The 26,652-nt window shown below is 45.1% G+C and overlaps 1 protein-coding gene across 3 annotated transcripts in view; it reads left to right on the top strand.

Annotated features, from left to right (window-relative positions):
* The window catches only part of ZFYVE16 (zinc finger FYVE-type containing 16), a 173,703-nt gene that overhangs the window by 6,143 nt on the left and 140,908 nt on the right, over nucleotides 1-26,652 (top strand). For all 3 annotated transcript variants that reach the window (XM_033926351.1, XM_033926269.1, XM_033926441.1), the window contains exons 2-3: nucleotides 11,962-12,070; nucleotides 13,075-15,350. In XM_033926351.1, coding sequence (XP_033782242.1) covers nucleotides 12,001-12,070; nucleotides 13,075-15,350 — 2,346 coding nt within the window. In that variant the 5' untranslated portion in view covers nucleotides 11,962-12,000. The remainder of the gene's footprint in view (nucleotides 1-11,961; nucleotides 12,071-13,074; nucleotides 15,351-26,652) is intronic.

The following is a 26,652-nucleotide window of genomic DNA, read 5'->3' as shown; positions in this document are numbered from 1 at the left end:
CAGCTAATACAGATCAGTTAAAAAAATTTCTGAAGTAAGTGCATACAAGAAATCTTATATATTAGCACTTAACTTTTAAAAATAAGGAATATGGTTAGAAAAAAATTGAGACCACCAGATGCAAAGGCATGGATGTTGTTCAAAAATACCATCCTAGAAGCCTAGACCAAATGTATTCCAAGTATTAAAAAAGAGAGAAGGAAGGACAAACAACTGGCATGTTTAAAAAGTAAGGTGAAAGGAGGCTGTGCTAAAAGAACATTCTTCAGAAAACTAGTCTTTAAGCCAGTTATATTAACGGGTTCTAGAATATGTCTGTCTGTCTTTCTTTCTTTCTGTCTCTCTCCCTCCCGCTGTCTTTCTTTCTATCTGTCTCTCTCCCTGCCCCCTATGAAAATGCACAAATAATATCGCAATGCCCGGCATTGCCAGAGAGACTTCATACACAGACAATATTGTAAATTAATTTTGTGTCATTACATTTCTCTTTTAAGTGATTGTCTTTATAGCAAAAAGAAATAAATCGAAAGAGAAAGGAGATCAATACAAAAAAATCCCTATACTCTGCATACTTCCACTTCTGTTAAGGTTCCTAAAGTATTTATAGCATACTATATTTCATAAAATGCAAGTGAAATAATGTCTTAAGGACATTAAACTCCACTACAGTTTCCAGTGAACACTGCATGCTTGCAGTCTGACTCCAGCTGCAGCAACTGTTTCATTTCCGATTCGTCTATGAAACGGTTGCAGTTATATAAAAATTGCACTTAGTGCTGCTTATATAGGGGCATATTCGTTAAAGGATAAACATAATCCAGCCATTAGGGAGCTGCTCCAGATAGGCTTCACTCCCCTCCTCAAAGAGCGCAAAGAAAGTTGAAGCACACACGTACCATGGAATGGGAGAGGAGGGAAAAGGAAAATCAACTAATACCGAGAGGAGTATTGATGAGATACTGGACCACTCAACAAATTAAGAGGCGCCATAAATCAGAAGAGCTGGCTTTATTGGGTGTATTTGTGAAGCATTCTGATTGCCTCCCAGCTTCCCCATCCCTCTTCAAATAGTGTTGGAGCTATTAGTCACAGAAGGCCAGGTAGCAGTACATCCAGCATACCCAGTTTAATTTAAAAAAGCTTTTGAAATGCAAGGCCATCATTTTGCTGTAGTGTTAAGGAATGCCATCAAAACCAACGGCTTGGAGGCGTACCGGAATGCGCAGCAGCAAAGGCACCGTCCACAGCCAGCGAGGTCGTATGTCGGGGTGAAGAGCGGGCAGGAAGGAGGAGACTGACGGTTGAGGCTCGGGAAGGCAACGTTTGCTCCCTCCACCGCCTGTGGTAAATATTCATTTATTACAGAGGAAAAGCGTGTGCTGGTTTTGTCTTGTAGCAATTCTAAAAGAGACTTTTATTAGGGCAGCCAAGGACATGCCGATCAGCTCTGAGACGCTGGAGCCCGATGCCTTGCGCGCTTTCGCCGCTCCCGCCGGCTTCTTAGCCTTTTTCGGCGTCTGCCCTCCGCCGACAGCCCTCCTCTTGGCAGCCGCCACTCCGCGAGTCCTGGTGAAGTAGTAAGCGCGCATTCGCACTCTTGCCGGCACAGCTCGACAGAACAGGGATCAGGGAAGCACGCGGTGAGAGTGCACATGCGCGCTTAGCGTTTTATTATTATAGATGGAAGACGGAAAATAGGAAACAGTACAAGGAAATGACAAGTCAAATGTAAAGTGATAAAGAAGGCAAAAAGAGATTTTGAAAAGAAGATTGCCTTGGTGGTAAAAACATACAATAAAATTATTTTTAGGTACTGTATTCTCTCTAAAAGTTTCCCAGACTACTAATTGAAACGCTGGGTTTTCTGAAGTTTAGGGTGGGCTATTAATGGAGGCATCATTCGTCTCCTCCTCATGATGACCATTTCTGTCTTCCGGCTTTCCTGCCTGAGAAGATCACTATTTCTGTTCTCTATCCTGCTTCATGCAGTAACTGGCTTTGCTCTTCTCTTCCCCTCACCTTCCTGGAACATCCAGATCTCGCTTCTTACCTCGTCTTGAGGTTATGGCGCAGGCAGGACCTTGAGGATTTGTACATGTTGAAATTCCTGCACTGGCTTAGCATTATGACTTCAAGATGCAGTAAGAAGAGATGCAGGGGGAGCGAATGAAGGGTGGAGGAGAGCAATTTCAAGGGGATGATTAGTGGAGGAATATTGGTTTTAGAAGTAAAATTGGGGGGGGGGGGGATCATGAAGAAGGGGGGTGAGCTGCTATTGGAGAGAATCTGGTATAGGTGTTAACATAGGAACATGATGGCAGATAAAGGCCAAATAATCTGTAACCCATTCTGAGCTCTTTGTGGAGAATGGGATAGAAAACAAATTAAATAAATAAATAAAAATGGCTCATCCATAACATCCACTATCTCCTTCTCTCCCTAAGAGATCCCAGGTGCCTGTCCCATGCTTTCTTGAAGTCAGACACAGTCTTCATCCTACCTCTACTGGGAGAAGCATCTACCAACCTTTCTGTAAAAAAGTATTTCCTTAGATTACTTCTGAGCTTTTACTCCTGCTTTCCCTCAATGTTGCCTTTTCTAAAAAAATTTTGTACTTCCACCCTCTTTCCTATTGTAGTCTGTAAGTCTGTCTATGTCCAATATATGTATAAACTAGTCTTATAGCCCGTTACATTAATGGGTGCTAGAATATATGTGTGTGTGTCTGTCTTTATTTCTTTCTCTCTCTCCTTAGCCACTTTCTGTATTTCTGTCTTTCTTTTTCCTGGCTGTCCACCCATTCTCCCTTCCTTTTATTTTCCCTGTGTCCACCACCACCCCTTCACTGCTCCCCTTATCCAGCAGCAGCCCTTTTCCCTTTTTTTAATCTCCCCCCCGTCCAGCTTCCATTCCCCTCCCCCTTCCCTTACCTCTAAAAGTTGGGAGCAGGAGGGGTGCTCAGTCCCTCTTGCTCTTCTGGCAAACTGCGGGCCTTAGGCCCAGCCCCAGTTCATCATGTGCTTTCTGCCCTCCGCCGACAGCCGCCGCGGCCTGCAGGCGCCGACAGCCATGGCGGCTTGCAGACACCGACAGCCGCTGCGCCGCCTGAAGCCAATAAAGCCCTAAGCATGCGCACTCCTACCTGCGGGGACCTACAGCGCACGGAAAACGGGAGCACGCAGTTAAGAGTGTGCATGCGCGGTTTAGGCTTTTATTATATTAGATAAATGATTTGTCACCCCATTTTTTATATTTGTAATTCGCGTTTGAAACTATGTTATAAGCGTTTGCATCAAATTTTAATAAACTTGAAACATGAAACTTCATCCTTTGTCCTCTCATTCCGGAGCTTCCTTTCAAATGAAAGAGACTTGATTCATGTGCATTTATGCCACATAGGTATTTAAATATCTCTATCATATCTGTCCTCTCCCACCTTTCCTCCAAAGTATACTTCCCCCTCCGTATTCGCGGTTTCGTTAACCGCGGTTTTGATTATTCACGATTTTTCATTCCCTGGCTCTTCCTCCAAATTTACATCACTGCTTCCGGCATTGCACAGAGGAAATTGCTGCTCCTGGCGTTTCACAGAGAAATTGATGTTCCCAGCATTTTACGGAGCAAATCGCTACAGGTTATTCACGGTTTTGTATTTTTTTTTTAGGGGTTTTTTTTTTTTTTTTACAGAAAAACCATGAATAACATACGAAAAGTTATTCGCGGTTTTTCTATATTCACTGCCATGCTGTTCCCCTATCACCGCGAATGCGGAGGGGGAAGTGTATACATATTGAGATCTTTAAGTCTGTTCCCTTATGGCTGGCGAAGACAACTGGCCATTTTAGTAGCTTTCCTCTGGACCAACTCCATCCTGTTTCTATCTTTTTGAAGGTGCAGTCTCCAGAACTGTATACAACATTCTAAATGAGGTCTCACCAGAGTCTTATACAGGGTCATCAGTACCTCCTTTTTCCTAACGGCCATACCTCTCTCTATGCACCCTAGCATTCTTCTAGCTTTCACCGTTACCTTTTCAACCTGCTTGGCTATCTTAAGATCATCTCGTACTATCACACCCAAGTCTCACTCTTCTTTCATGCACAAAAGTTTTCACCCCCTAAACTGATCGTTTGCTTGGGTTTTTGTAGCCCAGAAGCATGACCTTTCTCACCCCAAATTCCCCTACCCCTACTCTTCTCTTCTAGCCTGCTGCAGTTTTTTTCCCCAGTCTTCTCTGACCAAAAATCTCTCCCCCACCCCTCCCCAAGACAAATATACCCAGCATGCTACATAAGAATAGCTGCACTGGTTTAGACCAATGATCTTATCTAGTCCAGTATCCTGCTTCCAACAGTGACGCAGTTTCCCTTCTCCCTTAATACAACAACTGCAAAGTGCTTTGGCTTTCCTTGACACACACCCTTCGTTTTGTTCTTTGTTCCTCCTCCCCCCATAGCATATACCCTCCAGCTTGATCTGGGCCCTCCTCCCTGGCACACAGTCTCTCACTGGCACCCCCTCCACAAACCTAGCTTGTTCTAGAGCCCCCTTGATCCCTCTTCCATTGGTGGTACACAAACCCAGTTAGGTTGTTCAGGCCTTTGCACCCTACCCATTCTCAGCCTTCTTCTCCTCAGGATCACGTGACAAAAGGAGGTGGTAAGCGTCTGCCTATCAGGCAACTTTCTCCCTCTGCCAACCTAGGCCCAACTGTTTATTTGAACCATACAGGAGTCCATACAGCTTCTTGCTTCAAATAAGCACTTCAGCCAGGCTGTCGGAGGTAGAGAAAGTGTCCTGATGTATACCTGCTTCCCTCCTCCTTTTGCCATGTTATTGCCAGTGGGGAGAGGATAAAGTAAGCTGGGGGAGGGGGTTGTGCTACAGGATGTAGGGGAGGAAGCCCAGTCAAGCTATGGACAGGTGTCCTGGGGAGAGGGGATCTTAGGAGCTGGGGGGGGGGGGGGCTCTGCCTCTGTTCCTTGTATAGAATTCTGGAAATTCTGTGCAAATTCTGCATTGCACTGTAGTGCAGAATTCTCCAAAGAATATATAAATATTGGAATAACTTGATGCTCTAGAGCAGAGGTGTCAAAACTGCAATCCTGGAGAGCTGAAAACAGAACTGGTCCAAGGATATTAGGTACCTTGGGTGCACATTCATTCTGGTGCCCTTCCTCAATTTTATATTTCAGAATACCTAAGGCTTTGATAAACTAAATTCAACAGCAGGAAATCAGACCAATGGTTTGATAATGAATTACTCCAACTCAAAAGACAGTGTAGAAGATTAGAAAGAAAATGGAGAAAAAAGAACCAAGATCAAACAAAAACCGACTGGAAAAAAATCAACAAACAATACAAAAATCTACTAAAAGATAAGAGGAAAAGCTACTATACTAACCTCATAGGCACGGAAACCCAAGATTCCAAAAAAATATTCCAAATCCTGAAAGAATTAACAGACACCAAACCATACACAACCTCCACGAACACACCTCCACCATCACCCACCCTCTTAGCAGAACACTTCAAGAACAAAATCACCAACACCAGAGCCACACTCATCCTTAACCCATCCCATCAAAATCCAATCACAACCCACCCTACAGGAAAAGAGGCAATCGCAGCAGACAGAATTTGGACTCAATTCCCTAACATACAATGGTCAGAATTCAACAAATTCTACAAAAAATACAGCCATGCCTCCTGTGACCTCAACCATTGCCCCTCATATCTCCTTACCACCTCTAGTGTAAAATTCCGCACTATAACTCTACAATGGATCCAATTCACGCTCACAGAAGGCACATTCCCTGCTGATCTCAGCGAAATTGTCATCACCCCAATCCAAAAAGACCCAAAAGCACCACAAAACCTCCCATCTAACTTTAGACCTATAGCCTCAATTCCGCTATATGTCAAAATTATAGAAGGCCTAGTAGCCAAACTCCTCACCAATTACATAGAGGACCATAACCTACTCCACCCCATGCAATCAGGCTTCAGAACAAACTTCAGCACAGAGACACTACTAGGCTCCCTTATGGATACCGTCAGACAACAACTTAGTACAGGGAAAAAAATGCTACTCATACAACTGGACCTATCGGCGGCATTCGACCTAGTAGACCACAACATCCTTCTACAGATCTTAGATGCAATAGGCATCTCAGATAAAGTATACTCCTGGTTTGAAGGATTCCTAAAACTCAGAACCTACAGTGTAAAATCAAACAAAGAAAAGTCAGAATCCTGGTCAAACCCCTGCGGCGTACCACAAGGATCTCCACTATCCCCTACCCTCTTCAATCTCTACACTGCATCTCTAGGAACGCATCTAGATAATCTAGGCATAACCTCCTATAGTTATGCGGATGACATCACCATCCTCGTCCCATATGATCATTCTAAACCTACCATGACAGACAAACTTCACCAAACACTTGAAGCAGTCACAACCTGGATGAAAAATCACAAACTTAAACTCAACCAAGACAAAACCAAATTCATCCTCCTAGAAAATGACAAGATCCAAACCACAACCAACCTAGACATAAACGCAACCAAATATCCCATCCAAACCACCATAAAACTACTAGGCATGACCATAGACAGATGCTGCACAATGCAACCGCAAATAAATAAAACAATTCAAAAATCATTCGCAATCATGAGAAACCTGAGACAAGTCCGAAAATTCTTTGAAAGAACACAATTCCAACTTATAGTACAATCCCTAATACTAGGTATATTGGACTACTGTAACATACTCTTCCTTCAATGTCCTGCAACTGCGATAAGACAACTCCAAACAATCCAAAATACAGCTTTGAGACTCATCTACTCATTGAAAAAACATGACCACATCACTGAAGCCTTCATCAACTCACACTGGCTCCCAATCCAAGAAAGAATCCATTTCAAACTCTACTGCATATTATTTAAAACCCTACACGGAAACAGCCCATCATACCTGAACAATCGCCTCATCCAAGCACCCAGTACCAGACACAGAAAAACGCACTCCCCATTCATACCCCCCCCAATCAAAGAAGTAAAAAGAACAAAACTACACGACGGCCTCCTAGCCACTCAAGCCGCAAGACTGGACAACCAGATCTCCAACCTTCTGATGACCACCCCAGACTATAGGACATTCAGAAAAGAAATAAAAACCACACTTTTCAAGAAATTCCTGAAACAGCAATAACAACACGACCTCTAAATGCTCTTAAGATCTACAACTTACCTCTCTAGCTAATCATTGTAATTCTGTCTTTTTTAAATTAACCTTTTGTAATCCGCCTTGAACCGCAAGGTAATGGCGGAATAGAAATCCCTAATGTAATGTAATGTAATGTAATGTAACAGTCATGATTAGCTCCAAATTACCCCTCCCAAAATGATTCTACAAAATATATAAACAGCACACTTTCTGAAAGCCATTTACCTGGGTAAATGGGCTATTTAAATTTGCCTGCCCTACTGGTGGATACTGATTGATCTTTGAGTTAGTCTTTTGGAATCTGTTGTTTGCTTTGGCTGCAGCTGCTCTTTGCTACCTCATTAGAAGGTACGTCTTAAGTGATCACCTAGTTGCCTAATCGTTAAACCTGCACTACTTTAAATTAGTCTGGTTTTCAGGGTGGCCCTAATGAATATGCATGAGAATTATAAGTTTATTGTGGAGGTAGTGCATACTTTCCAATGCTAATGCCACAAGGAGCAGCTGGACCCTGCTACATCTTTGGTGTCCGCTGTCCTGTCCTTTCTTCAAGAAGGTATGGATATGGGGCTGGCAGTTTCCTCTCTGAAAGTTCAAGTGACTGGAGTTTCCTTTTTCTGGTCCCACGGTGCCAGATATTCTCTATCTTCGCACCCGGATGTTGTCAGATTCTTTAAGGGTGCTCTGAGGCTGCTACCTCTGGTTTGCCAGCCCTGTCTGTCCTGGAACCTGAACATTGTCCTGGAAGGATTCTTGAAGCCTCTGTTTGAGACCTTGCAAGATTCCAACTTCATGGATCTGACTGTCAAGACTGTGAGTTTCTGGTTGCAGACCTGTGAGGCATGTCTCTGAGCTGCAAATCTTGTTCTGCAGGGACCCTTACTTACATATCATGGAGGCCGGGGTCTCCTTGAGGATGGTTCCCTCTTTCTTGCCAAAGGTAGTTTCAGCATTTCACATCAACCAGGAAGTTTGTCTTCCAGCTTTCTAGCCTTCTGGATCTAAGAGGAAGGACAAAGTCTTGAAGGTGCTGACTGTCTGGAGAGATATTTTGTGTTACCTAGAGGTTATGAATGACTTCTGTCTCTTGGACCACTTCTTTGTGTTGGCAGATCCAGCTAAGAAGGGGAGGCCAGCTTCCATGGCTACCTGGTCTGCTATTTCTCTTGCTACTTTGTCTGTGGTAGATAGCCTCCCTTCATTCTTAGAACACATTTGACGAGAGAGATTGCCTCTTCCTGGACTGAAGCCAGGACAATTCCACCGGATGAGATTTGCCAGGTGGCGGCTTGGTTGTCCCTTCACACTTTCACCAAATTTTTTAGGGTGAATGTAGTAGTGCATGAGGACTCCCTCCTTTGGAGCCTCAGTCTGGAGGGCAGGCTTATATCTCTTACCTGGGGTTTTGGGGACTGCTTAGGTACATCCCTTGGTTCTGCATACCATTCCATTGCACTGGAAAAAGAGATTAGGTTCTTACCTTGATAATATCTTTTCCAGTAGATAGGGATGGTATGCTGAACCTCCCGCCATCAGTGTCGATGCTACTCTACCTGAAAGCTGCATCTCTTACCTTTCTAAATTTGAACCTATTGTAAACTGGAAGACATTTTATATAGTTACTTAGGGTTTTCCTCAGAGTTCCACAGCTTATGGCTTTTTGATGATAAAAGATTTTTTGTTCCTTTCCATGGCGAGTCTAGGAGCTATGTGTTTATATTTATGAGCAGATCAAAGTCTTGTTGGGGGGGAGTCTTCCCATTCTCCTTTTCCTGTTCTCTCCTGTAAGGCTGTCGCTGGCTTTGAAACCTACTGACTGGGAGCAGCAGAGAGCAGGGAGAAGGAGGAGTACTGAAAACATTAATCAGTATCTCCTGCAACAGATTCGCAGGAGCAGATGGAAAACCATTGGTTCAGCATACCATCCCTGTCTACTGGAAAATATATTATCAAGGTAAGAACCATCAGCTTTAAAAGTTTAATTAACATATACTATAACCAGCTGAATCTATAATCAGCTACTATCTTATGCTTCTTATTTTAAAACAGAGTTGCCTTAATTGCGCTATTTGGGGATCATTTTGCTAAATGATTTGTCTCTTCTTTATGATTTAAACATACTTCCTCTATTGAATAAGGCTAAGCATAGGCTCTCTGCTTGGCGAGCCTACCCGCTGTCTCTTTTGGGGAAAGTAGCCCTCTATAATATGATGCTTATATAACAATGGTTATATGTCTTGCAGACTTTGCCTCTGATGGTTAAACATAAACATTTACTTTCCTTACATAGATCTCTTATGGGGTTCCTCGGGGGGGGGGGAGGAGGCATCCTCGTATTCCCCTGCATGTTTTGATGTTACCCAGGGACCATGTGGGACGATTTAATTTGGCCTGTCAGCTGAGACATCTGAATGATTGGTTCTGTATGAATGCCTATTTTTCTTTTACTGCGATTAAATGTGCTGCTTATTCTCCATATCACTTTAGTTATCTTCTACACGCTGCCAAACTTCCTAAGTGTACTGCTGCCTATGGAGTGATATTTTTGAATCCTGCTAGAATTGTGTGGCAACGATTATGTAAACTATTGCACATTTCTCCTCGAACGACCACTTGTTTGTCAATAGTGGATAATGGGAACTTTCTTCCGGGACTCTGTCAGGAAACTTTTTGCCGGTGGTCCAGGAGCAGCTTGTGTTATCTCTCTCAAGTTGTACGGAAGGATGGAGTTATGGAATTCTTTCAAACTCTTGAAGACTCTTTCCATCTCCTGGCCACAGAATGGTATGCATATCGTCAACTCCAACACTTTGTTATGTCCTTTCCTCGGGATGGACTGCGGGACGAAGTACATGAGTTGCTTTCTGAAGCCTTATGTTTAACAGTGCAGATTCCTATCCTTCTTTGCTTTCATCATCAGTATCTTTTGGAGTCTGTTGGCAAGTTGGATTACGCCACTTATACAGTCAAATGGACTCATGATTTACAAGTCCCTATTACCACAGACTTGTTGAAAAGGAGTATAAGACTTGGTGCCCTCCTGATTGTTTCTGCGGTGGACAGAGAATGCTATTACAAGTTTGTGTTGTGAGCCTACTTTGCGCCCAATAGGGCTTTTTGGGCACATCTGATACCTGCAAATACGTGCCCCAAGTGTGGTGCACTTCATGCCACCTTGGGACACATGTTTTGGCACTGCCCTAACATATTGGCATTTTGGAGTCAGCTTACTTCTTGGATTGGGCGTCTTCGGAATTGTACCTGGAGAGTGCATCCTCCTTCTTTCTTTACTTTGACCTTTGCAATGGTCCCAGTGCGATTGGAATGTACAGCATTTGTTCATAAGGCCTATTATGTGGATCTTAAAGCAATTTTACAATGTTGGTTCATGTCTTCAGCTCCTACTTTTGCCCATTGGAGGATTTTAATGATTCAGTAGGCTGGACTGGATCACCGGGCGATTACAACTCTGGATTCTAGACAGGGTTACTCTTACACTGTTGGATACCATTTTGCACTACTTTGACAATTAGGGGATGGGAAGTTATGGATGGTATGCTGTGTACTTTATTCTTGTACTTTATTCTTTCTTTCTGTCTCTCTCCTCGGCCGCTTTCTGTCTGTCTTTCTTTCTTTCTGTCTCTCTCCTTGGCCACTTTCTGTCTGTCTTTCTTTCTCTTCTCTCCTCTCCTCGGCCGCTTTCAGTCTGTCTTTCTTTCTCTCCTCTCGGCCGCTTTCTGTCTGTCTTTCTCTCCTCTCCTCGGCTGCTTTCTGTCTGTCTGTCTGTCTTGCACCCTTCCCCTCCACTTCCCTGTGCAGCAGCATTTTCCTGCTCCTTCACTTCCCTGTATTTACATCCTGTAATTCTTTTATAAATTTTCACATTATTTAACAAGCAATTCATCTTGTACAGAAAGTGCAATTAAGGAAATATAATATTAATTACTTTCAATTCTGAAAATAAACCCAAACTTCAAAGAAATATATTCCTCAACTTAATCACACACTAGTCCTCAAAAATGGATCCAAGACTTAAGAATTAGGAGTGAATAATAATACAATATAACAAATCAAATCAACATCCTGTAATTCTTACCAGCATGGGAGGACTTATTCATTCGACTAAACACCTCTTCTGACAGCAGGACGCCTCGCAGCACCCGCACCGGTCCACTTCGTCCAGACTGAAGGACACCCTCCTGCCGTTGCTCTCGCCGCCACCTGTCACCGCCGCCACAACGCAGGAGACAAACCGCCGCGTTAAACGCTGCACGGGCCGCAAATCGAACATGGCCACGGAGGCAGGGATCACGCCGTTGTAAGTGCGCATGCACGATTAGGGTTTTATTATAGAGGATTATTTCTTTTGAAATTAATAAAAATGATTGAACAACAGAGTTGCACAGTTATGTATAACTTGACTTTATAAACAGGGCTGGATAAAACCTAAGCAACAGGTCACAACAGATAGCGGGGGCCCAGCCTGAGAACCTACTGATGCTGCTTATGAAATGCTAACTGAGAGAGTGACCAGAAGCTTCCTCTTTTAGCTAAGTCCTTTACCAGTGTCAAGGGGGGAAAAAATCTCTTTACTCTCTTAAAATAAATGAGTGGCATTTTCAGTTATTAAATATTGACTTATACCCTTTGATTTATTTTATATAACACAATTAGAAATATTTTTATAATACCTGTTAATAATACGAATAATTATTTCTATATTTATTCTCTAGAACCAAAAGGGCTAAATTCATTCCAGATCCAGAAATAGAATGGACAGTTATTTCAAAGCAGCTGTTTGTGACCTGGATAAGCTACTGGATGACTTTGAGCAGAGCACAGGTTGGTCATTCCCTTGATGCTACCTTGAATTTTGTAGGCTTTTGTTTTTAGTAGATGAGAATTCAGTCATAGGAATCAAGTATGTGCTGACTAAGCCATAGTAAAATAGCAGAAAATAAATGTAAAGAACTCTATTTGTGCATCATTATATAAAATTGTAGAAAAAACAACTACCATTGCTTTAAGATCACCTTTTCTTAGTTCAAACTGACCATAGTAGGGTTAAAGGTGCTTTTAATTATGGGTTGTGTATATTTATTATTACTTAAAAACACTTTTTTATAAAGCTTAGTGCACTTTAATGCTAAGAAACTCATAGGTATAAAATGGGCTTCTTATCATTTAGCATGCGTTAAGCTTTAGTAAAAGGGCCCCTTAGTATTAATTTTCCTGAAATTGGTTGTCGTTCCAAAATCAATTAAAATCTTCCAACACCATCATTCTTTACCTATCATAGATACATGGGTTCCCTACGAAAAGTAGAAGTAGAAACTTGTTCATGCAATGGGATAACAGTACTTGACCCCCTGGACATGGACATAGAGCTATGTGGTCACCATACCCAGCTACCACTTGGTTTTTCATGTGAAACAAGGCACAAAACCCCCATATTTGTATGCTTGATTTTTGTTTTACAGGGGCTGGAACTTGTTAACCATGTGGTAGAAAGCTGGAACGCCCTTCCAGAGGCTGTTATAGGGGAAAACACCCTCCAAGGATTCAAGACAAAGTTAGACAAGTTTCTGTTGAACAAGAACGTGCGCTGGTAGGGCTAGTCTCAGTTAGGGTGCTGGTCTTAGACTAGAGGGCCGCCGCGTGAGCGGACTGCTGGGCATGATGGACCATTGGTCTGACTCAGCAGTGGCAAGTCTTATGTTCTTATCTATTCTTTCACAATCGCACAACCATGCTGCATAAATAATACATATTAACACCAGTTATAAATAAATCTGATTTTTTAATCAATTGTATTCACTTATAAGGGTATTTGTATTTTTGTCTAGATGAAGTTGATTGCAGCAGAGCAGCGGTAAGCTTGTGCAGTACAGTCCACCATCTCTTCCCTTCAGCACTGCATCACCTGGAACTAGAAAGCCAAGCATTCACTTTGCAGCACAGTCTCATGGACAGCACTGCACTAAAACTGCATCAGAAATTAGATAAAACAGTTGATAAAACAATCATTGGTGAACTGGCAGCTTCTGCACAGTATGAGAGAAACGTTATGGGACTAGATCTCCTTTCTACAGTGGATAGCAGCACCTCGAATGAAGTACAGCCTTCAAGTTTGGGGAGGTGCAGTGTGCCAGTCTGTGATCTCATCAGTGACACTGGCAATTTAATCCTTGCAACTGCTTCTAAAGATGAGCAAGAGTTGCAGCCTGAGAACCTCCTATCTCATAAAGACTGTTTGCTTGGCTTTGATTTATCCCCTTTACCAGCTACTCTGCCTGTTTCATCAAAAGAGGACAGCAGCTCTTCAGGCCCAGTAGAGCAAAATATTACAGAGGCTTTTTTGTCAGAGGCAGGGCCCTTTAAAGCATGCACATTAAGTCTACAGGACTTAGAAACAGCTGGTTGCATCAGCACAGAAGTCTCTGAGCTCTATGTTTCTAAAAGTAGGACAGAATTCACAAAGAACCATCGAGACGAAAATATTAACAATATTGGTGTTACAACAGGAAATCTAAACATGGCAAACTCCAAAGATGAAGGAATAAATACAGAATTATCTCTTGAATCTCTAGTGAAAGAAAATACCAACAGTTTAATAAATAATGAAAAAAACTCAGAGAGAAGTGGTGTAAAAACTGAGCCTAAAGAACACACAAGCATAGGAGCCATGTCTTCTGTGCTTTCAAAGAGAGGTGATTTATGTGAAGAGTATATAGCTTTGAGGCTGAAAGAGGGCAACTCATCTGATGTTTCGCTATGTGAAAAAGGATTTGTAACTTTAGAAAAGGAACAATATCAAGATAAAATTAGAAGCGTATACAGTGGCAATGATACCAGTGAAATGTTAGAAGATAGTTCATTAACCTCATGTCCATCAACGGAGGATGATCAGCCATCACTGTCCTGTATTCCACTTGCCATCTCAATGTGTGGTTCGTTGGTTGTAACGGATGACAAAGAACATGGCCTAACCCCACAGGAGAAAGAAAGGGTTGTCAGTAATGCTGTCACCATGCATGAAACCACATCAAATGATCTGCTTCCTGATTGGGTATCCTATGGGCAAATGGATTCATCTTCTGTTGCGGAGAAAGAGGAAAATTTGGGCAAAATCAACCAAACTTTTGTGGGAGAGGACAGAGGTGGTGAAATGGGTAGGAATGAGAGATGGGGGAAAGTAATAACTAAGGAGGAATCTTCTAAAGAAATTGCTGCTTTTCCTAGTGCAGCAGAGTCAGAAAGTAATTTCACTAGCAGTGATACTTATCAGCCTGATATTTATTATAAGGAGGATGTGTCGACAGTAGAGGAAGCCATTAGTCAGGCCTTGCTGACTGCTGATGAAGACATGTTTCAGTGTGATATGTTAATCAGTGATGCAGAACTTGATGCTTTCCTAAATGAACAGACCATACAGCATAATTCAAAACCTCACATAGATAATGTTTCAATGTCTGATGCAAATCAGGTATCTTTAATAAAGAGAGATGAGGCTAATGATGATGGCAATGATCTGGATGTACCAAAAGTTTATGATACAAATGTAAAACTTGATACTCAGGCACAGGACACAGTGGTTTCTGATGGTGTCGGGACTTTTGACTTGACAAATGATGAATGCAAGTTGGATAGCTTATCAATATCTTTGACTGGAAACACCCAGTGTGTTAACCATAAAACTGAAACTGAAAAAATACTGTCTCACAATGCTCTTAATCAAGCCATAAACACTGGAGGTGCCAGACCAAAAACTGCATGTGAGACAGAGCTCAGTAAGTCACTTAAACAGAGTTTGGTAGAAACCAGAAATGAGCAGCAACAGATGGATTATGGCACTCCAAGTGTTATACCTTCTGGCACTGATTTAAGTCCTAGTGTTAATGATTCTGGAATAGAAAGCAACTTAAAAGTGGAACTAGAATCTGTGTCTGATAGCACAGAAAAGCAGCAGATTGCATCAAATGAGGAAAGTGCCCATAAAGGGACAATTTTAGGACAGAAACAACCTTCCTGGGTACCAGATGTGGAAGCTCCAAATTGCATGAACTGCCAAGTCAAGTTTACGTTCACTAAAAGAAGACACCATTGTCGAGCATGTGGGAAAGTAAGTTAAGCAAAGAAAAATGGTCTCTTGTTGCAGTTCTGATGCCACATTTAGTCTGATTTAATCAAAGGGTATTTCTGTATCGCTTGATAGACTGGTATAGTTCCTTACGGATGGGTATTATACTTCACTGCTACCAGCAGGTGGAGACTGAAATCAAACTTGTATATCAGTACAGCTTCCCCTCTACTAATCCAGTCTTCCTCAGTCTCTGGTAGCAGAGTGGTAGGCTAATTTTGGCTCCCCTCTTAGCACTGTTGGATTTTTGTGTTTGGACTCCTGGTTCCCCTTTTTTGTGCCGGATAGAGTTTGGGCAGGTCCTGTTTGGGGATCCGTCTGACCTCAGGGATGTTAAACCCGGCGGGTCTTGTGCTGGGTCCCTCCCTTCACCTTCCCATATTTTTGTAGAGGTGCCTCAGCCGGCAGCCTGGCCCCCTGGTTGGTCAGCCCTCCAGCTTTGAGAGCCATGGAGTCTGTTCTGTAGAAAAAAAAAACAAAAAATCACCAAAATCCTGAGGTGTGCCGGTCTAAAGGGCTAATTTCCCTTTATAACTGCCTTTTTCTGTGTTTTTCTCAATTAACCAGCACTTTTCTTACAGCTAGGGCAGTTTTCAGCACAATGAGCTCTTTTAAAGGGAAAAAGTGCTCATTGTGCTCCAGACGCGAGGTACTCACAGCCAGCCTGTGCAAGCATTGTGCAGGCCGGAGCAGTGAGGAAACATCGTCGGCAGCGGATTCCGGCGGCCAGGGCACCCAGCTGCAGGTACCTCGCGAATTGGGTTCGGATTGTGGGAAAGCCCGGGCTTCCTCCGTCGCCTACACAGAGGGTTCCCCAGCCGCCAACGGTCAGGGAAAAAAGGATTCCCTTGCCGCCGTAACTGCTGGGGATTCCCTTTTCGCGTTGGTCGGTTCCTTGGCCTTAGTGTCGGGAAAGTCCTAGGCTTTTCAGACGTGGCAATCTGCAGGAGCTCTGATTTTGGCAGTCTCGGGTCCAATTTTGGCGGGAACCTCCTCCTTCATTTCTGTAACCTCAGGTGACCTTCCCCCCTGTTCTGGAAATACAGGGGCAAGGTATGGCAGGGTCCCCTACTGGAGCAGGGAGTCCCTTAGGGCCGCTGGGGGTCTTTCCCCCCTGAATTTTTGTTGGCACTTTGTAAATATTATGTGCTGGCGGCAGAAGGTTCCGTGTCCACTACGGGGGTCTCGGGAAAAGGGTTCCCTCGACGTCTTCCCTGGTGCGGCCCCACACAGTGGTGGGTTTTTCCCCCTCTACTCCTCTCTCATCCAAATGCCCTAGGGATGAGGATTTTTATCCAGAGGAGCAAGATTTACTTGATGAGGACCTGGACCCTTGGGGAGAATTCCAGGATCCTCTTGGGGGGCCGGATTCCGCCAGTGAGGAGTTCGAGCACCCCCCAGCTGACGAAGATGCATCTGTGATGCGCATTTTTCAGCGGGAAGAGCTTCATGAGTTAATTCTGCAGGTCTCCTCGGTTTTGCACTTTGAGGACACCGTGTTGGAGCCCGTGTACAGTGAACTCCTTGCTTAAGGTGATCCGCTCTGCTTCCCGCTCTTTTCCTATGCATCAGGATATTCGGGATATTATGCTCACTCAGTGGCAGATGCCAGAAGCCCCTTTTCGTTTTACGCGCTCTATGGCCCGCCTGTATCCCATTCCTGAAGGGGATAGGGACACTTTGAAGTCACCTGTTGTGGATGCAGTGGTCTCGGCTATTTCTAAGGTACGGCCTTGAAAGACCCGGAGGAGTGTAAGTTGGAGTCTCTCCTTAAACAGAGTTTTGATGTGACAAGCTCTGTTGGTTCAGGCGGCGATGTGTGATGGGCTAGTGGCTTGGCCATGTTTTTGTTGGGCCTAGCATGTTCTTGACAGTAAAGAGGTGAATTGAAACTTGCCAAAGCAAGAGGTTGCCAAAATTGAATTGGGTGCTTCTTATCTCTCGGATGCCATGTATGACCTCTTGCGAGCTTCTGCCAAGTCTTTGGCCTTTGTGTAGCTTCGCGCTTGGTCAGCGGATTCAGTGTCCAAAGCTAAGTTGACAAAGTTTCCTCTTAAAGGATCTTTCTTGTTCAGTGAGGACCTGGACAGGTTGGTTCAGACTCTTACTGATTCCAAAGTGCCTTGTTTGCCTGAGGATAGGCCTAGGCCGTTGGCTCGAGGTGGCGCTGCTTGTGGACATGGGCATGATTTCCGCTGCTTCCGCTCTGGTAGAGGGGCTGCCTCTTTTCCATCTTCTGGGCTCTCTAGAGGCAGATTCTTCCAGCGCATGCAGTCTTTTTGTGGGGCCCACCAAGGTGCAGGTAGTGCCCCCCCCCCCCCCCGGGTCCCCAGCTACCCGTCCTGCCCAGTGACTCCTTGCCGGTGCCCATTTTGGTTCCGGTGGGTGCTCGACTGCAAGAATTTTATCCAAAGTGGGCAAACATCACGTCCAATCAGTGGGTTCTGAAAGTGATCCGGGACGGCTATGCTCTGCAGTTCGCCCAGGCCTTGCCAGACCGTTTTCTAGCTTCTCCCTCGCAGGTGGCGTGGAAGCAGCAGGCCTTTTGCCAACCCTTCAAAGATTGTTAGATCTCCACCCAGTGGTTCCAGTTCCCCCACAGGAGTGGGGCACAGGTTGGTACTCGATTTACTTTGTGGTGCCAAAGAAAGAAGGGACCTTTCGACCCATCCTGGATTTGAAGCGGGTCAACAGGGCTCTTCACGTGCCTTCCTTCCATATGGAAACTCTGCAATCTGTGATTCTGGCGGTTCAGCCGGGGGGAGTTTCTGACCTCTAGATCTGACTGAGGCCTACTTGCACATTCCTATTCCGGCCTCCAATCATCGCTTCCTGTGCTTTGTGATCTTGTGGCAACATTATCACTTCTGTTCACTTCCCTTTGGTCTGGCCAAGACTTTGCAGACGTTCACCAAGGTGATGGTGGTCGTCGCGACAGCGTTGCGAAGAGAAGACATTCTTATTCATCCCTACCTGGACGACTGGTTGATTCGGGCCAAGTCGTTCCAGGAGAGCACTCAGGTCACGGCTCGGGTGGTGGAGTTTCTGCAGTCGCTGGGATGGGTAGTCAACCTTGCCAAGAGCCAGTTGTCTCCATCTCAGTACCTGGAATATCTAGGGGTCCTGTTTGACACCTCCTTGGGGAAGGTCTTCCTTCCGGAGGCTCAGGTAAGCAAATTACAATCTCATATTCGCCTGCTTATGGCATCTGGGTGTCCTCGAGTGCAGGATTTCCTCCAAGTCTTGGGGTCGATGGCAGCCTCCCTCAATGTCATGAGATGGTTACGGGCCGACATGCATCCTCTTCAGCATGCTCTTCTTTGGAGGTGGTCACCTCAGAGGCACAGTCTGGATCACCCTGTTCCACTTCCGGGCTTAGCTCGGGGCAGTCTTCGTTGGTGCCTCCAGACCACCCCCCCCCCTTCTTGTTCAAGGGGCGAGTCTGGACCAGCTGCAGTGGACGGTGCTGCTCACGGATGCCAGTCTTTTCGGTTGGGGAGCTCAGTGTTTAGGTCACTCATCTCAGGGCATCTGGTCCAAGAAGGAGGCGTCTTGGTCGATCAGTGTCTTGGAGACCAGAGCCATCCATCCGGCGTTGCTAGCCTTCCAGTCCTTTCTGATGGGCAAGTCAGTCAGGGTTCTGTTGGACAATGCCACGGCAGTGGTCTATGTCAATCATCAGGGGGGAACCAGGAGCACTTTGGTGGCACAGGAGGCGACTCTGGATGGAGCCGCACCTTCAAGAAATATCAGCATCCCACATAGCCGGTGTGGAGAATGTTCAAGTGGACTTCCTAAGTCGTCACATGCTAGATCCCGGAGATTGGTGTCTAAGCCAGGTGGCCTTTCAGTTGATAGTGCAGTTTTGGGGTCAGCCCCTCATGGACTTGATGGCCACAGGTGTCAATGCCAAAACACCCTGCTTCTTCAGTTGTCGCAGAGACGGTCAGGCAGAGGTCCTGGATGCTCTGGTTCAACCATGGCTAACGGAGGAGCTGTTGTATGTGTTCCCTCCATGGCCATTAGTGGGCAGAGTTCTTCTCCACATAATTTACCATCCGGGTCTCGTGGTTCTGGTGGCTCCGGATTGGCCTTGACGTACCATGGTACACGGATCCTCTTCCTCTGCCACTCTTGGACGACCTTCTGACTCAGGGTCCTATTCCAATGTTCGATCTGGCTTGGCTCTTGAAAGGGGTTGCCTAGGTAAGAAGGGGTATTCAGATAAAGTGATCTGAACTCTCTTGGAGACCCGGAGGCTTGCCACCTCTTGGGTTTATGTGAAGGTTTGGCATCTATTTGAGGACTGGTGTGATGCGTGTGGAGTGGTCTCTTTTTGTGCTTCCCTGCCTAACATCTTAGAGTTCTTGCAGGATGGTCTGGAGAGGGGGCTGGCTTGGTCTTCTCTCCAGGTTCAGCTTGCGGTCTTGTCAACCTTTCTGGGGTTAGTGAAAGGTCAGCGTTTGACTGCCATTCCTGATGTGATTCACTTCTTGCGGGTGGCCAAGTTGCTCAGGCCACCCATGCAGCCCTCTTTTCCTTCTTGAGATCTGAATCTGGTTCTGTCAGTTCTAGTGCGCCCTCCTTTATAACCGTTGGGCGACTGCTCTTTGAAGGACCTTACTCTTAAAGCGGTCTTCTTGGTGGCCATTACTTCAGCTAGACGTGTTTCTGAGCTGCAGGCTTTCTCTTGTAGGGCTCCCTTCTTGGAGTTTTCTAGGGAGCGGGTTGTCTTGAGGCCTGTTCCTTCTTTTCTGCCAAAAGTATTTTCTCCTTTTCATGTCAATCAATCTGTAGTCCTCCCGGTGTTGGGTAGTCAGGAGGGCTCTTCTGAGCAAAGACAGCTGCGCAAGTTGGATGTCTGTCGGGTCCTTCGCTCTTATGTGCAGAGGACCCAGGAGATCAGGAAATCAGATCATCTCTTTGTCCTTCTAGCGGGTCCTTGTAAGGGGGATGGTGCTTCTAAGGCTACTATTGAACGCTGGATCAAGGAGACTATTGCTTCTGCTTATCTTCTGAAGAAGAAGTCTATTCCAGAATTTCTCAAGGCTCATTCCACTAGGGGTCAGGCAGCTTCTTGGGCTGAATCTTCTCTAGTGCCTCCAGTCTGCAAGGCTGAAGTCTGGTCTTCTCTGTATTCCTTTGTCCGACACTACCGTGTAGATGTTCAAGCATGTTGGGACGCGGTGTTCGATGAACGTATTCTGGTTTCGGCCCTTCGAGGGTCCCACCCTTGATGGGTATTGCTTTGGTACGTCCCATCCGTAAGGAACTATACCAGTCTATCAAGCGATACATAAGGAGAAATTAGATTCTTACCTGCTAATTTTCTTTCTGTTAGCTTGTAGACCGGTATAGTTCCCCATCCTATCTGTCTTTGTGCGGTGATTGCGGGTTTTTGCTCACGTGCAGAGGAGAGCCACGAAGCTAGTAAAAGGTATGGAGAATCTGAGCTACAAGGAACGGGATTGTTCACCCTCGAAAAGAGAAGATTGCGAGGGGATATGATAGAGACTTTTAAAATACTAAAAGGATTCGACAAAATAGAGCAAGAAGCATCATTATTCACGTTGTCAAATGTGACTTGGACAAGAGGACATGGACTGAAACTGAGGGGCGACAGGCCCAGGACAAATGTCAGGAAGTTCTGTTTCACACAGCGAGTGGTGGACGCTTGGAAAGCTCTCCCGGAGGAGGTTGTGGCGGAGACCACCATTCGGGGATTCAAGGGCAAGTTGGATGCACACCTTGAGAATCACATTGAGGGATACGGGTAAACAAGGTATTCATCAGGAACACCTAACCTAGCCTCTGCGTGCACGGGTCGCCGGTCTAGATGGACCTATGGTCTGATCCGGTGAAGGCATTTCTTATGTTCTTATGTTGAATTTTTCTGCAGGTTCTAGTATTTTTCTAGGGCCGGGGAGAATTAAGAACAGCAGCAATGGCTCAACTAGCTTAGCTGGTGAGCTGTGGGGATGTTTTATCTCCAGGACTCAGTTCTACACATGTTCCAACAGTTGTTTACAGATGTTTGTTGTTTTTACACTCTTGTTTGCAGTGTATTTTACTATTGTTAAGTTAAGAATTTTCCTAGATTCTGCTTGTCTATTCGGCAGACTGGATTAGTAGAGGGGAATCTGTACTGATATACAAGTTTGATCTCAGTCTCCACCTGCTGGTAGCAGTGAGGTATAATACCCATCCGTAAGGAACTATACTGGTCTACAAGCTAACAGAAAGAAAATTAGCAGGTAAGAACCTAATTTCTCCTTCCTTTTCATTGCGTTAGATCAGCCCACATACATAGGTTGTGCCCCTTCCCGATCAGCAAATGGAGGTTGAGAAACTGAAACTATTCCAGTGACATCATTGGTATAAGGGACTGGTATTCTTCAGTATTTGCCTACCTCTAGCAAATGGTAGGTAGGATATGCAATATGACATAGGAAAAAAGCTCAACTCCCGGGATCACAGACTATGGCCTCAGCTCTCCAGGGGTTTGTCCATAGACAGGCTGATGAAACCCACAGGTAGTGAACACTGCAGATTCACAACCATCAGAGAGAAGAGAGATGTTGCAGGGTTTCTCTTTCCTCTCCTTCCTGGATCCCAAGGGCAGCTCTCAGTTAGATATATCTATGTATAAACATTTAGAGGACATGCTTTATTCCCTTGAGTTTGTCCAGGGGAATTAAGGTTCAGTTTTTTGTGTTTAAAGAAACACTAAAAGGAGCAAGGAGCTTGCTGCAGTGTTTCTGCAGTCAGGAGCTTGCATAGCCCCTATCAGGACTTTGAAGGTGAGGCTGATATCTGTGGCTTCATCCCTGGGTCCATACTCAGGGGGAGTGGAGAGTGATGGGGGTTTCTGGCACCACTGAACTCCTTTGAGCTCCAGCATTTTGTTCTGCTGGTTACATACTTTAGCTATAGAGACTGGGTTCCATCATCTTGGAGGGACATCTTAGGCCACTTTTTCAAAGCTGCATTTAAGTCCTAACCCTACCAACTTGTAAAGCACCCACATCTGTTTGTCATTCTCTCTGTAGTTCCCTACTTTCTCAACCTCATCATTCCCTCTATAATTCCATACCTGAACATATGTAGATTCACCTTTGTTCTGTATGTCTGTCTTAAATGGATTGTAAGTTCTTTTGAGCAAGGACCATCTCTTGTGTTTTTAATGTATAATGCTGCGTGCATCTGGTAGCACTATAGAAATAATAAATAGTAGTAGTGCCAAATTTCACTGGAGGAACTGGAGCCCCATAGAGGTTCTGAAGGAGGCAGACTCCACTTTTGGAGATGTGGAGATCTCTCACAAATACAATATGCTGATGTTCAAAATCAACAACAGAGAGCAATAACATCAGCTTAACAGCAGAAAACAGATCATTTTTAGTGCATAAGGGGAAAAAGACCTCAGAGACCTTAATTCAGGCAGCATGACTACTATAAATATTATTGCAGGTCATGGGCTCAATCGTAGGTCAAAACCCCAAATGCTATAAATAATCACTATGATAGTATCTTTAAATCATTTCAACAGGAGATAGCGCCAAATTTTTTAAAAAGCACTTACCTTAATAATGAACGTCACAGAGATGTTGACTGCACTGCATAATAGTACCCGACGGGGCCTCCGTTTCATCTTAATAGGCTTCGTCAGGGGATTTTACTGCAGTACCTTTGCAAAAAGAAGAAAAAGCAGCAATTAAATACATTAGAGTTTTAAAGAGGTGCTTGCTTAAAGATAGCAACTTAGAAAACACAACTTGATGAGAAATTCAAATCGACAAAATGGCACCGAAAGTATCGGATGCCATAAAAACTTATACCCAATAAGGTTGAAATGGATTTGGTCCGGTTCTGGTCCCAAAACCACCTTGCACACACTCTGTCACCTCTCAGATATCTGGAGACAGTCTCTTTAGGAAGAAAGGACGCTCATGCCAAGGCTTGTCCCAAAGAGATGTCCATTTAGTTTTTCATCCATTTTTATAGCATTATTTATCCCAGGACAAGCAGGCAGCATATTCTTAACACATGGGTGACGTCACCGACGGAGCCCTCGGTACGGACCTTTTTAACTAGAAGTTTCTAGTTGGCCGCACCGCGCGTGCGCGAGTGCCTTCCCGCCCGACGGAGGAGTGCGTGGTCCCCAGTTTCTTCGTTTCCGCGGAGCGAAGAAGACGCGTGTATTTTTTCAACGGCCGTTGAAATCACTTTTTCGCCTTCCCGCTCGCGTTTTTTTCCTAATTTTTTCTCTCTTTACCTTCGGGTTTATTTTTCTTTGATTTGCAAAAAAAAACTTTCATTTTTTCCTTTTCCTTTCGTTTTTGCCCCGGCGGGGCCTGTTGCCATTATACAGGCCTCGGACTTCGATTTTGCGGAGGCTATCTTCCCCTTCATGCCCCCGCAGGTCGGTTTTAAGAAGTGCCAGCGGTGTGCACGCCCGATCTCCGTATCTGACCCACACAATTGGTGTTTGCAGTGTCTGGGTCCGGAGCATCGGGCGGACTCCTGCACCCGCTGTGCCACTCTGCAAAAACGAACACTTAAAAACCGAAGAATCCAACAAACTCTTCTCTTCGGCACCGAGTCGGCGATGGACTCCTCACCTTCAACGGCAGTACCTCAAAAATCGGCACCGTCGACCTCGACACCGACCGACCCCGCATCGGCGCCGCTGGCGCCAGGTAAGCCGGCTAAGAAGCCTTCCTCTTCCCTCGAGCGCCCTCCAGCTACGGTGGCGACACCGTCCCTACCGGCATCGCACCGGTCCCGCAAACGCTCCGCCCCGATATCGGTGAGTGCCTCGTCATCGGCCTCCTCATCGCCGGGGCGTGGAGCGGCATCCAAGGAACCGAAGAAAAAGAAAGCGGTTCCGATGCCACCCCTAGATGACCGTATCTCGGTCATTCTACAAGCTCAGCTTCAGGAACAGTTGAAGAAACAACTTGAACAACTGTTACCCTCTATCCTGGCACCGCTCCTTCCGGTACCAGACCGGCCCGAGCCCCGCACCGAGCCCCCGGTGTCCACTCCTTCGGTACCGGCAAACACCTCTATGCCGATCCTTTCGGCTCAACAACTTCACGCCGATCCGGTGGTTCATTCTCAGACCACTGTGGATCCTCCTCGGCACCAGGCGGTACGGCACTCTTCTCGGGACCGAGAACGACGCCGATCGTCCTCCCCTGGTACCGTTTCAGTGCGCTCTGGTAAGTCTTTGTCCAAGACTCGCCACACCGCGCCCTCCACCCCGGTGTCTCGACATGCACCAGAGGTCAGAGACCCTGATTTGTGGGAGGAGACTCCCCTCGGTACCGAGGAGGATCCCTCCTCATCTGATGAGGAACCATCGGCACCCGATGCCACCTCTAAACCAGAGCAGTCCTCATTCACTAAATTTCTGAGAGAAATGTCTGCTGCCCTGTCCCTTCCACTAGAATCTGACTCGAAAAAGTCTCAAGCCTTTCTAGAGGCTTTAGACTTTGAGCAACCTCCTAAGGAGTTCCTCAAGCTTCCCGTACATGACATCCTACGGGAAACGTTCTACAAGAACTTGGAAACTCCCCTCACGGTACCGGGAGCCCCCCGTAAGCTGGACAACCTTTACCGGGTCATCCCTATACCTGGATTTGACAAATCTCAATTGCCCCATGAGTCCCTTTTAGTGGAATCCACTTTGAAAAAAACTCAGGGATCCAGTGTCTAAGACCATGGACAAATTTGGCAAGAGACTTTACCAAAATCAGCAAATGGAGGTTGAGAAACTGAAACTATTCCAGTGACATCATTGGTATAAGGGACTGGTATTCTTCAGTATTTGCCTACCTCTAGCAAATGGTAGGTAGGATATGCAATATGACATAGGAAAAAAGCTCAACTCCCGGGATCACAGACTATGGCCTCAGCTCTCCAGGGGTTTGTCCATAGACAGGCTGATGAAACCCACAGGTAGTGAACACTGCAGATTCACAACCATCAGAGAGAAGAGAGATGTTGCAGGGTTTCTCTTTCCTCTCCTTCCTGGATCCCAAGGGCAGCTCTCAGTTAGATATATCTATGTATAAACATTTAGAGGACATGCTTTATTCCCTTGAGTTTGTCCAGGGGAATTAAGGTTCAGTTTTTTGTGTTTAAAGAAACACTAAAAGGAGCAAGGAGCTTGCTGCAGTGTTTCTGCAGTCAGGAGCTTGCATAGCCCCTATCAGGACTTTGAAGGTGAGGCTGATATCTGTGGCTTCATCCCTGGGTCCATACTCAGGGGGAGTGGAGAGTGATGGGGGTTTCTGGCACCACTGAACTCCTTTGAGCTCCAGCATTTTGTTCTGCTGGTTACATACTTTAGCTATAGAGACTGGGTTCCATCATCTTGGAGGGACATCTTAGGCCACTTTTTCAAAGCTGCATTTAAGTCCTAACCCTACCAACTTGTAAAGCACCCACATCTGTTTGTCATTCTCTCTGTAGTTCCCTACTTTCTCAACCTCATCATTCCCTCTATAATTCCATACCTGAACATATGTAGATTCACCTTTGTTCTGTATGTCTGTCTTAAATGGATTGTAAGTTCTTTTGAGCAAGGACCATCTCTTGTGTTTTTAATGTATAATGCTGCGTGCATCTGGTAGCACTATAGAAATAATAAATAGTAGTAGTGCCAAATTTCACTGGAGGAACTGGAGCCCCATAGAGGTTCTGAAGGAGGCAGACTCCACTTTTGGAGATGTGGAGATCTCTCACAAATACAATATGCTGATGTTCAAAATCAACAACAGAGAGCAATAACATCAGCTTAACAGCAGAAAACAGATCATTTTTAGTGCATAAGGGGAAAAAGACCTCAGAGACCTTAATTCAGGCAGCATGACTACTATAAATATTATTGCAGGTCATGGGCTCAATCGTAGGTCAAAACCCCAAATGCTATAAATAATCACTATGATAGTATCTTTAAATCATTTCAACAGGAGATAGCGCCAAATTTTTTAAAAGCACTTACCTTAATAATGAACGTCACAGAGATGTTGACTGCACTGCATAATAGTACCCGACGGGGCCTCCGTTTCATCTTAATAGGCTTCGTCAGGGGATTTTACTGCAGTACCTTTGCAAAAAGAAGAAAAAGCAGCAATTAAATACATTAGAGTTTTAAAGAGGTGCTTGCTTAAAGATAGCAACTTAGAAAACACAACTTGATGAGAAATTCAAATCGACAAAATGGCACCGAAAGTATCGGATGCCATAAAAACTTATACCCAATAAGGTTGAAATG

The sequence above is a fragment of the Geotrypetes seraphini genome, chromosome 1, assembly GCF_902459505.1.
Source record: "Geotrypetes seraphini chromosome 1, aGeoSer1.1, whole genome shotgun sequence".
Lineage (NCBI taxonomy): Eukaryota > Metazoa > Chordata > Amphibia > Gymnophiona > Dermophiidae > Geotrypetes > Geotrypetes seraphini.
The sequence above is the reverse complement of the archived record's forward strand: the minus strand, read 5'-3'. Positions and strand labels throughout refer to the sequence as shown.